The sequence below is a fragment of the Strigops habroptila genome, chromosome 16, assembly GCF_004027225.2.
Source record: "Strigops habroptila isolate Jane chromosome 16, bStrHab1.2.pri, whole genome shotgun sequence".
Taxonomy (NCBI): domain Eukaryota; kingdom Metazoa; phylum Chordata; class Aves; order Psittaciformes; family Psittacidae; genus Strigops; species Strigops habroptila.
Window position 1 is genome coordinate 4,709,719 of NC_044292.2, and position 13,957 is coordinate 4,723,675.

The window sequence follows — 13,957 nt, forward strand, 5'->3', positions numbered from 1 at the left end:
CTGTACATAAAGATTATTTCATGTTCTGAATAAAAAAAATAGTTAATTTTTGTGAAACCAATGTTCATTCTGATTCACATCATATATTAAGAACTAGTCAGCAAGTAATAAATCTCACCATGGCTGTATATCTTCTCTCATGGGAGAGGCTACAGGACTGTGGGAGAAAACAGGCTAATCCCTGAAGTGTTGGGTAGATTTAATTGGGTCCCAGTTGCTTGGGTAACTGGCACTTGGTGAGTTTAAATCTGTAGTATTTTGAAAGTAGTTCTTAAGTCAGCTCCTGATGAGGTCGGTCAGTGTTCTGGGGCAAAACTCTGTGGAATGACATCCTTCTGAACTCCTCCTTGTTCAGGTGTTGAATGCTCACGTGCACTAAATGATGAAAACTTCATAGACCAGAATCTTCAAAGGTATGCTCTTACAGGGAAAACGTTATTGCATCATGTTTATAATAGTGTAATTAGTTTTTGCTGTCTTCAGTTGCCAAAGGATCACCTCAGGTTTTTATTTGAAAGAACAAGTGAAACATGGTAATCCTAGTTTGTTATTGTGGGGATAAAAAAGGTCTTAGAAGATACGCCTTGGTCACAGGTTGATTCAGTGCTGCTATGAGCAGTTCATGGTGCTCTGCTTAGCTTACTGTCTTGCCCACTGTAGACTGCAAGTAGCTTTAGTGGTCTTTGAACGTTGTTTCAGAGCTCTTACTGGTGGCTAACCTTAAAACACCTTGAAAATAGAGCTAGGAGTTTCATGCTGCTTCATTTAGGAAAATTAACTTCCATTTTGAAGGTATTTTCAGTATGAAGCATAACTTGTGTGGTCTTCATTTGCATGTCATGGTGTATTAGCATGTAATCATCAAAGCTAAGGAGATTTTCCTTTATTTCATGTGCTCGTTCTTCTCTCTAAATGTTTCAGGTCTCTTATTTTTGTGAGAATATACCATTCAGTACACAGAGGATAAGTAGTCCTTGACTTCATTAAAGAGAACAAGGCGCAAGGCCACAATATCAAAGTTTTGCCACAGTACCTCTGCTGTTTCCTGGTTACTGTTGGTGGCAGATGAGATGTGCCAATTAGAATGAGGCCACCAAATTTCATGTGGCTTAATAATCATTTGCATTGATTATTCTGTGCTTAATGGCTTATGGTCTAATTTTGCAATGTTGTTCTCAGCAGTTTACAAGATTAGAGCTAAGTACATTAATACAACTGTATTGCCTTGTCCTGTTACATGAGATTCCATTGCTTTAGTCATATGATAGTTATGAGTATCTACTGAGAGTACTGGAAGTACAAGTTATATTGATGTCTGAAGCGTGACCAGAGTCAGAAGTTACTTCATGCAGTGTTAAAATACTTCCTCTTAGTTTAGGTTAGAAGCAGACTAATCACTTGGAGAATTTCTTAATGTTTTCATCTTCTCATGAAAGACATGACCAGTTATGAAGTCCCTTTCAAATGGGTTCATTAGCAGTGGCCAGCAGAGTACTGATGGGATTGTTCTTGTAGCACAGAGACTGCTGCTTAAAATACCATGTGTAGTGTTGAAACTCCTAATGTGGGAGACGTGTGAGCTGGTCCTTTTTCCAAAGTAGTGCTTTAGATCTAATGAGGAATTCAGCTGATTGCTGCTGGGGATGAAGTTTGTCATTATTTCTTGCTGAGTCCTATGAGTATAGTCTAGAGACAGGTTATTGCAGGCCTCCCAGGGCCTCAGGCAAGTTGGATGTGTTCATGGATACCTAAAAGACACCTAGCTCTGTTTTTAGGATGAAAACATGTTGCAAGTCAAATGCCAATATGTAAAGCTTTGGTTTTCTATCACTTAAGGTCATAAAAGAGATCATATGATGTCTTGAAACATAGACCCTCTTTGCAGATACCTTTTAACATGCGTTTTGAAGTCTTCAGCAAGAACATAAAAGGATAATAAGCTGGTGTGTAGGCTCACTGCAGGCAAACTTGCGTTTAGATGGTACACCTCTGTCTCACAACTTTCTGTGCTTGTGCTTATTCTTCCTCTACACAGTATTATGTATGTTTGCTTTTCAAATAGTCCTGCTGCTTTGTAGCAGAACCTGCTTGTCTTGCTGAAGAGTATAAGGATCAAAGGTCATACTTCCACTAGGAATGTTTTACTACTTTAAATACTAAGTATTTGTTACTGTTTTCTGTAAATGCAGGAAAGTGAGATGTAATCTAATACATTTAAGTTGTTAGCTGTTACGAAATTATGAAGAATATGCTGTAGACTGTCTATAACGTGAGGCAGAGATCAAGGCTGCATTTCACACATGAATAAGCACACTTAATCTCATGATTACAACAGTGTGGCTGTACTGGGAACGGAGGCTTTGTAGGAATGCAAATTGTGACGTCTGCTCTGTCATTAAACAAAATAAGCTGCTCCTCAGAGAAAATGAGATCAGTGTCTGAAATCAAAGACAGTTTCTCCAGGCAGAAATATCATCTGTCTTGATGCTTATGTAAAAAGTGTGTTAACATACTGGTCAACAAAAAATGTCCTGTTAATATTTATTGCTCATTCTGATAATGTTGCCCCAGTTTCCCCCCATTTGTCATACAGCAAAATCTCTTTGTTTCTGCTGTTGTGGAATTTTATGCAGCACTTCAGTGGCATAGCTTTGGTCTTGTAGATGGTCTCTGCAACTCCTGGGATGCTGCTTTCTTTAGAGAGAAATTGCTTTAATTATAGCAGCATTCCAGTGGCAATGTCTGGTCATTCAGCTCCTTACAGGAGCCCACCCTGCAATTATCCTTCCATTTTGAGTAGTTCAAATACACAGGCAGCTGTATGGAGTTAAATAAAACAGTTAATGTGGCTGCAGAGCAGAGTTCTTGCCTTTACTGCTCAAAGGGCTTTTCCAAAAATAACCTGATCTACTTTTCATTTGGGTGATGTAAACGAAGATATTTTGGAGGCTTTCTAGAAGGTGAAAGGATTGAGAGAGGGCAGCTGGGTGTTAGGCATTTAAAATGAAACATCCAGTGGATAAAAGCATAGGGAATATAGGGAATGACATACAGGGAATGGCAGTTTAGTAGGTTATTTGTAGACATGGTGTAGAGACAGAAAGACAAAATCTAGAATGGAAATTGGAATGAGTTGTGAGTGGGTAGAGTTCTGGATGTAGTGACATTTGCAGTCGCCTGCAAAGCAGCGATGGTCTCATTCTGGTAAACACACACAAATCAATGTTTCCAGTATTATGCAAAACTCATTTTATATCTTAAAATAAGTGACTTCCTAGGCATAGTTATGTGATGTCCTGGTGACTGTGACAGGCACTCTTTAAACCTAGAGCTGCTGTAAAATGGACATGATTCCATTTCATGGCAGTATTCTTTAATGCTACCCTTAGCTCGGTTGCTGTTGTGTGCAAGGAATTTCTCTTTATGCTTTGAGTTCTTTGTTGGTGTCTCCCTGGTCTGAATTTACACTGTGTTCAGTATCTGAACGGGGCCTGCAAGGATGCTGGAGAGGGACTCTTCCTTAGGGACTGTAGTGATAGGACAAGGGGTGATAGGTCCCAACTTAAACAGGGGAAGTTCAGGTTAGATATAAGGAAGAAGTTCTTTACTGTGAGGGCGCTGAGGAATGGGTTGCCCAGAGAAGTTGTAAATGCTCCACCCCTGGCAGTGTTCAAGGCCAGGCTGGATGGAGTCTTGGGTGACGTGGTCTGGTGTGTGGTGTCCTTGCCCAGGGCAGGGGGTTGGAACTGGATGATCTTCAGGTCCTTTTCCAACCCAAACCATTCTATGATTCTGTGTTTATGTTTTACCTAATTTACTAAACATACTACAGGGTTTTTTAGCCACAGGCTTCCCTGTCAGGAAATCCATACGCATGACTTCAAGGTTTAGCCTTTTTGCTTCTTAAAGTCTCTCATCTTTGTCTGAAACATCTTGATTTATCAGGAGAAAGTGTCATTTATCTGTTGGTGTATGCATGGTCCCGTGACAGGTCTGTGGTGGTGATGGTGGAATGGTTGCCACTGCCTTTGTTTTGGGTTCTCCACCCTAATCTCTCTTTCTCTTATCTGTGTTTTATTGGCTGAACAGTTGTCCTGCAAATGCAGCGCTGGTTTGGTGTGATTGCAGGAAGGAAAGCAAAGCAATAATGCCTGATAAAAGTAGAAGCTGTTCAGAATAATCTGTTGTATATCATAACAAGTTCTTGGTTTAAGGTTTTTTTTTTTTCCTGTTGTAAATGTTGTTAAGCAACCTTATAATGCAGATGTTTTCTTGGCTCCAAATGACATGAAATTCCCTAGATAATAGTTCTTGTTACAGTAGCCGCTCTCTACAGGTCCCTTGGGCCTCTTCTCCCCGAAGAGCCTTTTAAAGTGAGGGAGCTATGCTGCATTATATGGACATTTTAAACAAAATCCTCCTTTTAGAATGGTGTTATGGGATGACTACTTTACTCAGACCTGCATTGTAGTTACCGTTTACATTAGCTTGAATGACTTTAGAGAAAAAGTAAATCCATGGCTTCGTGTTTACTGTCTGTAAATCATTGTTCCCATATGTTATGACTATTGAGGCCATTAAAGCAGCTTTTTAAATTACTAGAGGAGTTCTAAGCATCATGGTTTAATGGAGTGGGTCAGTACAGTGGGCTGGGATCTGCATTTGTGTACTGTAGCCATAATTCTGCGTCTTGGTTGCTCTCTGCTTTTGAAGTGCCCACAAAGCTGCTCAGCCCTTGAGCTTTTTGGTGTGTGAAAAGGGTGTAGGGTTTGGGAGGGGCTTTCTTCAGTGTTTTATGTACCACACATGGTAAATGAGGGCTGAACTCTTCAGGTGGTGACCAAACTACCAGCCTCACATCAAAATGAGTGTGCAGGCAGCTCCTCTGTTCTTGTGGGTGTTTAGATTCCTCACCAAGCAGTGGCAGAGAGAACAGAAAGTCCAGCTAATTTAGCTTTTAAAATAGGAAATCTTACTGGAACTACAGCAACTTCCTAAGATTATTGATTTTACGTTGGTGCTCTTGAGTTAATGTAGGGAAAATTTGTGACTTGATTGGAATTCCATTACTTTTATGGAAGCCTGTGTGTAAAGCTGTCTAAAAGCAGGTGTTCTCAGAAAGCTTTTCTCAGATCACTGTTAAAAGCCTGGTACATAAATTGCCTGACCATTTTCAGAGGAGGTAGAAGCTGATACTTTCACCCCAAACATTATCCCTGGTCTTTCAGCCTACCCCAGTGTCAAAGCTGTCTTGTAAAATGTTGTTCTTAGTACTTACTGAATTTATGACCTTGTCCTGGTTTCGGCTGCTTTCTGAGTAAGTATTTAAAGATACTTGAAACATTTTGGAGTAAAATGAAACAAAACGTGTTCCTCCTCTGAAAATGTAACTCTCAAGACATGCAAAATAGCCTGTCATTTTGCAGAGTAATTTCTTCTTGTGAAATCTTGCTTTGCTGCTTTTCTCCTGTTCCTTCCAGTTTTATAGCATCAACACTGTGTTAAAGAGAGGGACTTATGATCTTATCTAAGCTGTCATCCTGCATAGCTCTTCTGTCAAACAGACCCTCGACCTGAATTTCAGAATGATGCCATAATATCCCCAGTTGGAGCATATCAGTGTGAAGAGGTGGAATGTGGAGTAGGAGAGTGCTGATATGCAGCATTATACAGACTGTGATTTAAAAACTGACAGCTATGAGCATAGTTGGTGGAAGGCATGGCTCAGAAATAGGAGATCTCTTGGTTTTCTTTCTCAGGTCAGGTTGGGTAAATAGCAGGGCTAAAAAAAGTCCCTGTCTGTCATGAGAAACACCTCGAATTGTCTGTGTTTATTCAAGTGATGATCACTTCTCAGCTGTGAGATGCTGATGAAGTCAGTGCCTCTTAGTTTCTCTCTGCACACCAGCTTCTTGAGCCATTGTGGGATGATTAGTAGAGAGCTGATCAGAGGGAGCAAACATGGTTTTTAATTGCAAGCACTTCGAGGGCTTACAAGAGCTATGGACTGTAAATACGTAACTCACAATGACCATTGCTGGCTGTAGTGTTCCAGTGCTAGATATGTATTACAAACTCAGAATACCAGTGAAGGAGAGAGAGAACTGGTAAGAGGTATTATAATTCATTGGGGAGACTTGCAAGAGCTCTTAAAAAGACTTTCAGCAGACTTGCTTCCAGGAGGGTCACAGACTAGTCCCATGAGCATTCAAGAGCAAGCAGTGGACCCCTTCAGCGCTCACTTGGCTGTGAAGCTGGTAAGGCACCAGCTAGATTGGCTCAGTCCCAAGAGGAGAATCATAAGGTACATGAGAAAAGAGGAGGAAAATTAACTTTTTTACTAACCAGTGTATTAATGTTGTAGGTAAAAAGTTCTCTGCGTGTGTGTGTGTGTGTGTATGTGTGTATGTATGTGAGAGAACTTTGGAAGCCAGTTATCCTCTAAAGCTTGTGGAAGACTTAGTGGATGAAACGTAAAGGTTGAACTGTGGTGTGCCTCCCCTGGGAGGTCGAGCCCATGCACTTAATGGGCTTTTTATAGAAGGTGGGATCTTCTGAGGTGTGAGCTGTATAGAAGGTACTCCTTTTGTGTGTTTGAAGCAGGGCTGTGTGTATTCAAGCTGTAGTGCTGGTGCTGCACTCTGATAGTTGCAGTTTAGCGCTTCTGTCTGTTGCAGCTGAGATTTCCTAATGTTGTCTTACTAGGGTTATTTTCCACATATGATTCTGAAGGTTTTCTTCTTCAAACCTTATGAGTATATGGGAGAATCTTTATGGGCTGTGGTTTGGTTTTTTCTTTCCTTCTTTTCCTTGACATCAAAATTAGCACAACTGCATGAAGGAACTCCGGCAGCTGCAGCACGTACTGCCTCTAATCTGGCATTTGCTGAGAACAGTGCCTTTTTATCTTGCGATGTGAGACTAACAGCTTACAGAAGAATGGTCCTGTTGTGTTTATTAAGGCTGGTAACACATGACCAAACAAATCTTGTTAAAAGATTTATCTGTCTGGCTTAAATAAGAAAAAAGAGCTCTTCTCTGTATTTTTAGTTACCCTGCGCACTTCAATGCCTTCCTGTTTGTCTCACAGCATTTCTGTCGGGCTTGATTTCACTTTATCTTTAAAACCTGACTCTTTGATACTAGTTAAGAGGTTTAAGTACTTAATGTGAAGAGGAGGTATGTATGCCTTTGGCTGTGATAATGATTTTTAGGTGCGTAGATGAAATAACTGCGGAGCTGTGTGTAACTGCAGTTTGGCCACCTTAACTCACTGTGCCCGGATCTGACCGTAACTCATTTCTTAGAGGAGAAGTAGTATCCTGCTCTCTTGACTTGGATGGGAGGATGTGAAGGTTTTTGTGTCAGAACAAATGATGACACTTTAACTTAAACTAGATATAAAATGCTGGGAAACAACCTCAGCCGGGTGAATGTGGGGTAATGATCAGTTGAAATAATGGTTATGAACTTACGCATATCATTTCTAAAACTGAGTTTCAAGGTTAGATCGTGCCTGTTTGATTTCTCAGAAGATAGTTCAGCAATGACTTCTTAGATTCTATTTGAAAATGCATAGGCAGATCTAATCATATTCATTCTAATATCTTTTGTTCTCTCTGTCTTTGGAAGCAGAACTGAGAAGGGTCAGATCTAACACCGAGCTACTTTGGGGTTTGACTAGAGAAGGACTCCTGAGAGGGGTGTATATCCTGTGTCCTGAAAGGTGGCTGTGACTGTTGTGTGCTGCTTTCTGCAGTGGTGCAGCTCTCAAGTTGCTGGTCGAATAGGTGAAAGATATACAAGACCATTTCAGGAATGCAGGGAATGTAACTGCAGTGTTTCTCTTTGCACTTCGTGTGCACTGAAGTGTTCCTTTTGAACTTCTGTGGGCAGAGGAGTCACCTTCGAGACTTGTCTGAAGTTGTTGCCACTTCATCTTAACAGGAGTAAGAGCATTTGAAAATGATTTGAAGTCAAAGGTATTTGCATTCTCTGCTAGAAAGCAGAGAACAGAAGACTTGAGTGAGTAGTTTTGCAAACATATTTTTGGCTTATGTTTGACTTCTAACCAGTGGCAGCTAACAAGGACCTTCAGTGTGTGATGGCATACTGGGTAGAGATAAAGTTGTCCCATACTGGATGTAATAAACTTACTTGAATAAAAGGACACATCCTGAGGCTCTAGCTAAAAAATACAAGTAATAATAAAGTGTGGTTGCAGTGAAGCTGACATTTTTCCTCAGGTTTTGAGTGGCATTGAACAAATAACGGACAGGAGCTATTCTTCCACTCCTTTGTACACCAGTCTCAGCCATTGTAAAGTGAATGTTCCCCTTTCAGCTTAAATGACTTCTTTCCAAGATTAATTCCCTATGGAAGAAGCAGTAAACCTGTATCAAAGGCGGTTATGAGTCTTCAACCTGTAGTGCTGTAAACTGAATGTCTTGTCCGTAGTATGATGACAGAAGCAGCTTCTCTGGTGGTTGGTTTGGATAGTGAGAATGGGGGAAATCCCTGGTCTGCCAAAACCTGTTTGAGATTTTCAGTGTATTTGCTTCTACTGTCATAATGTAGATATAAACATCTGTGTGATCACTGTGTTTGGCAATATCCATGATGTGTTACCCCAGTTCCTGTTGGAGAACTAAAAGGAGCCTCCCAATATTTATGTAATTTTGGTGATGGTTTTACTTTTGTGTGTTCCATATTCAAGCATAATTACATATAGACTGATCAAAGTGCTTAACCCACCGCAACATCTGTAACTGATGAACATGTTGAGTCAGCAGATATGTTTTCATGGGCTTTACCTTTTGGTCAGGAGTGATTAGGGAACATTACAGCTTTTGAATGTGGAATAGGTTGTATTCTCCTGTTCCAATGTGGTTGGCAAGTGAAGTAACAATGTGTGAGGTGAAATAGAAATGCTTAAGTTTAGATGATGTATTTCAGTTGTAAGATCCTTTCTGCTCTTATGGTGGAAGAGATGCTTCCAAGCATTGGGAGTATGCTTCTGGTTTCTGGTGTTAGTAAATAAAAGGTGGGGAGGTAAGGTAGCAAGGGGCAATGTCGTATTTCACTGTAGAGGCAAAATGCATCTTGGAATATTTAAAACATGTTTGGATAATGGCTTAAATCATGAAGATTATTGATCAAATACTTCTCTATGGTAATAATGGCTTAATCTTAATTATGTGGCTGCTGATAAAACTTGGGTTTGCTCTTCTGGCACTCCTGTATTACTGCTACACAGTTGAGTTAGTGTAACAGTACCTTTCCTCTGTAGTTTTGCCTTTCCTAGTCATGGTGCAACTACTCTTAAGGCTGTATGACTGCTGTATTCTTAGAGAGACAGAAGTAGTCATTGTTTCACGATGATGTTGGTCTAATTCTGAAATGGTTTTGAAATTGAGTATTTTTTTTTTATAGTAAAATAATCTTGGAAATGTGATACTTTAAGACAGTTGAATAGTGTTTGTGGTGAGATTTGATCACTTGCCTTTTAATGCTGTTTGAACTGGATGGAGACACTGATTAGATGAAGAGGCCTCCTGTACTCTCATAAATACATTGGCTTGAAAATTACTTCTGTATGTGTTCTCCTGAAACAGGAGCTAGAAGGAGGGAGGGGAAAAAGGAGGGAAAACTAGGAGGGGGAAGAAAACCCCGTAATAATTGGAGTTAAAATGGTTCACTTGGAATTAACTTCCAGAGTGAATCTTGGCAAGGAGCAGCTTGCACTGAACTTGTGGCTGCTTGTTGTTTGCACAACTCTGGTTCCTTGAGATTTAGCAAATGTGAGGTGGAGCTCAGCATGTTTCAGGGTGCAGATAAAATGAATATGGATGAATTTCAGACAGGAACTGTAAATTCCTCTTTCTTTTATGTTTAGAGATGCAGGGTGGTTTGCAGTCAAGGGAGGGTGCTTGTGCTGCACTTGGCTGTGCCAGAAGAGGGGTGTGATCTTTCATGGTGTTGAAAAGATGGTGATACTGAGATCTTCCACTTGGAATACACACTTCCACCCTTGAGAGTGGAAAGAAAAGCTGATGCAGCTTCTAGATGGACACTTGACTTGAGCCTCTTGATAGAAATTGTGGTAATTCTGTCATAAAGATTAGTGTTTTATGCTCAGGAGAGAGGGCTGAGGAAAGTACACGGGTTGTGTGCAGATGGGACTGTTGTAAGAGGTGTTTCCTGAATACAGTGTCTGTTTGCCTTTGTAAGGAATAAAGTGGCTATCATCAAAGGAGTGATGGTGGAAGATAAGAATTCATTTGGTTATAACTGCCTTGCAATTAGTCACTACCTGTGCATATGCAAAGCTTTGTTAGCACAGCTGGAAAATGGAGTGAACAGAAGGTGCTTTTCCATCATGATTTTGTGCAACTGGGACCTTGCATAACCTTAAGAACCAGTGGTACCTATGCTGGTGGTAAACCTAACTGGTAAACTTGAGATGTGTATCGGCACGTGAGCAGGGTTCTGTGTTGTGCTGTCTCTTGATGACTACCTTGAAAACAACATTCCAGTTTTAATAAATAGGAGAGGGTAGTGATATACCACAAGATGAGAAGCCACGGAACAAGCTCCAAAAAGAACAACTCTTTTGTTTAGGCTTCAGTTTCTTGTGGTTTTTGTACCTAACTCAAAAATTGAGTCTGAGAACTGGGGCTACTATCTAAGAATGATGAGAAGTGGCTGGATTTTATCCATCCTTGGAAGCAATTGAATACATTTTGTAGGTGTATCCTATATCCTTTAGTTTCTGATCTCTAAAGAACACACAAAGATCTCCTGTACATAGGCTGAGATGCCACTACTTGTAGATCTGAGATTGCCCTGGGAAAGTAATTACTTTTCATTCAAAATGAATAGATTATTTACTCTCTAAAGTGAGTTTTCTATCAACAACAGTAGAAAAATCCCTCAAGCTTGCTGCTGGGGAATTTACTAGCCTCTAGAAATTTAAGGCATTTTTTATTGAGTCCCTGTAGACCATTGCTATCACTATTATGTGCAACTTCTCTGGCATATGACAGGTTCATTGTAGTCTCCTCTACTGGAGTTTCCTTGAATTCCCCTTGTGTGTTACCAGAATGATGGCAGCTGCTATAAGGAGGAAAGAAAATAGAATAATTTCCTACCTGGATGATGGGTTCATTCAGGAAACACCTGAGAGATTCAAGCCACAGCCTGAATTGCATCAGCAAAAGCAATTTGTCTCTCTGGCTATTTCCGTTGCTGGAGGTAGTAGTCAACAGGGAGAAGAATATTGTAGTCTGAGATTCATGTTAGAGTGAAGAAACTTCAAATACACAGGATCACTGACTGCTCAGCTGACTTCTGAAAATCAAAGTAGCCCTTTTCCTTCTCTAATGTAGTTTCAGATGCTTAATGCCTGGACATCCAATTTTCCTAGCTTCCATGCTATAGCATTCTACACAGTGGACTAATTTCAAGTTGCACCCAATAGTAGCTTCCTGAAAATATATGGATTGCATGTGGGTAAATTCAGCTTTATTGGGGAACTAGGGGGGAAAAAAGGTAACTTAGTTCTGTATGTTGGATGCGCCCTTCTTGAAATAGCCTTCTTTCATGAACACTTAAGAGAAAACATGGTATGATTCATGTTCAGTAGTAGCTCCAAGTGTTCAGACTGTTGCTACTGAGCAGTGTTACAGGGTGCTTGCAAATACCTCAATCAGTGCAAATTCACTGGAGCCTTTCCAGAGAAGGTGATGGAAATCTAATGCGTGTGCTGCTGGTGGGCACTCAGTGATCTATCACACAACCTGTCAGTCCAGATGATTTGGCCACTAGAAAGGACATTTTAAGGAAACTCTTAGTTTTGAGTTAAAAGAATAAAGGATATAACTGCAGAGAGCCAGTGTTCTTACCTTTCACTTGGCTGAGGTACAGTGGTAGTGTCTCATGGGGAGTTAACCCAGACTCTAGCTGAGGGTACTGGTGCGGAGTTGGTGAGTGGCTCTGGGTTGGGAGCAGGGAATTGTTCTGTGCACTTGGTGTGGTTTGAGGATCCTGACCCATGGCTGCAAGCTTGCAAATACTCTTGTAAGAAACAGCAAGTCCAGTTTCTTAGATCTAAACTTGCATTGAATTAGAAAAGGTGTAATTGATGTTAACTGTATTGATTAAATGATTAGGGAAGTAAAAACATGGGATTATCTCTTTCCTTCTAGTTCCCCAGCAGGAAACTGGATCTGTGAAGGTGATGGGTTATAATATCCAGTCTCCATGTGCTCTGTTACAACCTTTCATGCTTGCTTTACTAGTTTTCTTTTTATCTGGAAAAGCAGATTTTGTTGGTGCCCTTGTAACTACTGGGGCTTGGTTTCAATTAATTAATTCCTGTAATCTGTGGATTACAGGTTGGCTCTATTTCTGGAATAGCAGGGTAGGGGCAAGCCTTTGGAACAGATTGCCCTGGAGGTGGCAGATGGCATCCTTTCCTCTGTACCAGCTTTATAGGGCAGCCGTCGCTAGTGGTGTGGAGATGTAGAACAGCCATTTCCTAAACTTCGTTTGCTTTGAGGGAGTAGAAGTTGTAGACTCTTTCTTGCACTTATCCTTTCCTAGATATGTGTGGGGGTTTTTTATTCACTTGCATGCTTCCTATTCAGCTTCAGGTATAGAATAAGTGTTCTAAGAGTGCACTTCCGTCCAAGAAGTTGCTATATTTCTGTAGTGAACAAAATAATTAAGGAGTTGTGAGATCTTTTTGAGGATGGAAGTAGCTTCAGTCATTTCACAGGCACTTCATAAGTTAGCATTTCCATCCATGCTTCAAAAGACCACCTTGTCTTTTACTGTCTGGTGTTTTCCATACTGAATTGCTTTAGGAGGTGGGGTTTCTTTTGGTTTTAATTCTTGTTTTCAGAAATTGAAAGAATTTTGAATATTAACACGGGCTTTTCCCCTCTTTCTTCCCCTCCATCCTTCAAGAACCTTTTTAAAACGCTGGGGTTGTTGGAGTGGTTGAATTTTTCCTGGATTTGAGTGAGAAATTCAGAAGACTGAAGCCCAGGCTCACTGTCTACCTTTCACGGAGGCCCAGCCGTGAGAGGACAGAAGAAGGCACGTGGCGAATCATGACAGCGGACAAAGAAAAAGACAAAGACAAAGAGAAGGACAGGGATAGAGACCGGGATAAGGAGCGAGACAAGAGAGACAAGGTGAGGGAGAGCGAGAACTCGCGTCCTCGGCGGAGCTGTACGTTGGAAGGAGGAGCCAAGAACTATGCGGAAAGTGACCACAGTGAAGATGAGGACAATGACAACAACAGTGCCACCACAGAGGAGTCCACAAAGAAAAGCAAAAAGAAACCACCCAAGAAGAAGTCCCGATACGAGAGAACAGATAACGGTGAAATAACGTCCTTCATCACAGAGGATGATGTTGTGTACAGGCCTGGAGGTAAGAGATTCTTATGTTTCCTTTGGAAGTCATTGTGCACCAGAGCTACCAGTTAGTTGGCTACAGCACACAGCAGAACATGCTCTCTGTTAATTTTCATGATGATTGTCTTAGGGGCAGGTTGCCACTTCTCCATTGGAGACACAAACATAGATAAGCATGCAAAAGCTTTTGACTGTATCTTGTAATATCTGATTTGTTGGAACGAAGTTAGCTCCTCTTTGAAAAAGAGCCACCCTTTTCTCTTTCTATTACATTAATTATCTGTGCATCAGATGGCATTTCTGTCCCTGGGAATCTCAAAACTAAATTGCATAAAGCATGAGTGCTTTGCTCCAACTTTGAAATGAGTCCTGACCTGTGATTGAGACCTGATTCGAGATAGAGATTTGACTAAGTGGTAGAGAGAGAGAGCTTCCAACCTTCTGACAAGTTTTTCTGTGAATCTATGATTACTCTGTAGAGCTCCTCTTCTGTATGTGAAATATAAATTGGATGACTTAAGATCTTGGACCTA

The 13,957-nt window shown here is 40.8% G+C and overlaps 1 protein-coding gene across 3 annotated transcripts in view; it reads left to right on the forward strand.

Annotated features, from left to right (window-relative positions):
• The window catches only part of RERE (arginine-glutamic acid dipeptide repeats), a 229,407-nt gene that overhangs the window by 56,339 nt on the left and 159,111 nt on the right, over window positions 1–13,957 (forward strand). For all 3 annotated transcript variants that reach the window (XM_030507879.1, XM_030507880.1, XM_030507882.1), the window contains exon 2: window positions 12,970–13,440. In XM_030507879.1, the coding sequence (XP_030363739.1) occupies window positions 13,116–13,440 (325 nt within the window). In that variant the 5' untranslated portion in view covers window positions 12,970–13,115. The remainder of the gene's footprint in view (window positions 1–12,969; window positions 13,441–13,957) is intronic.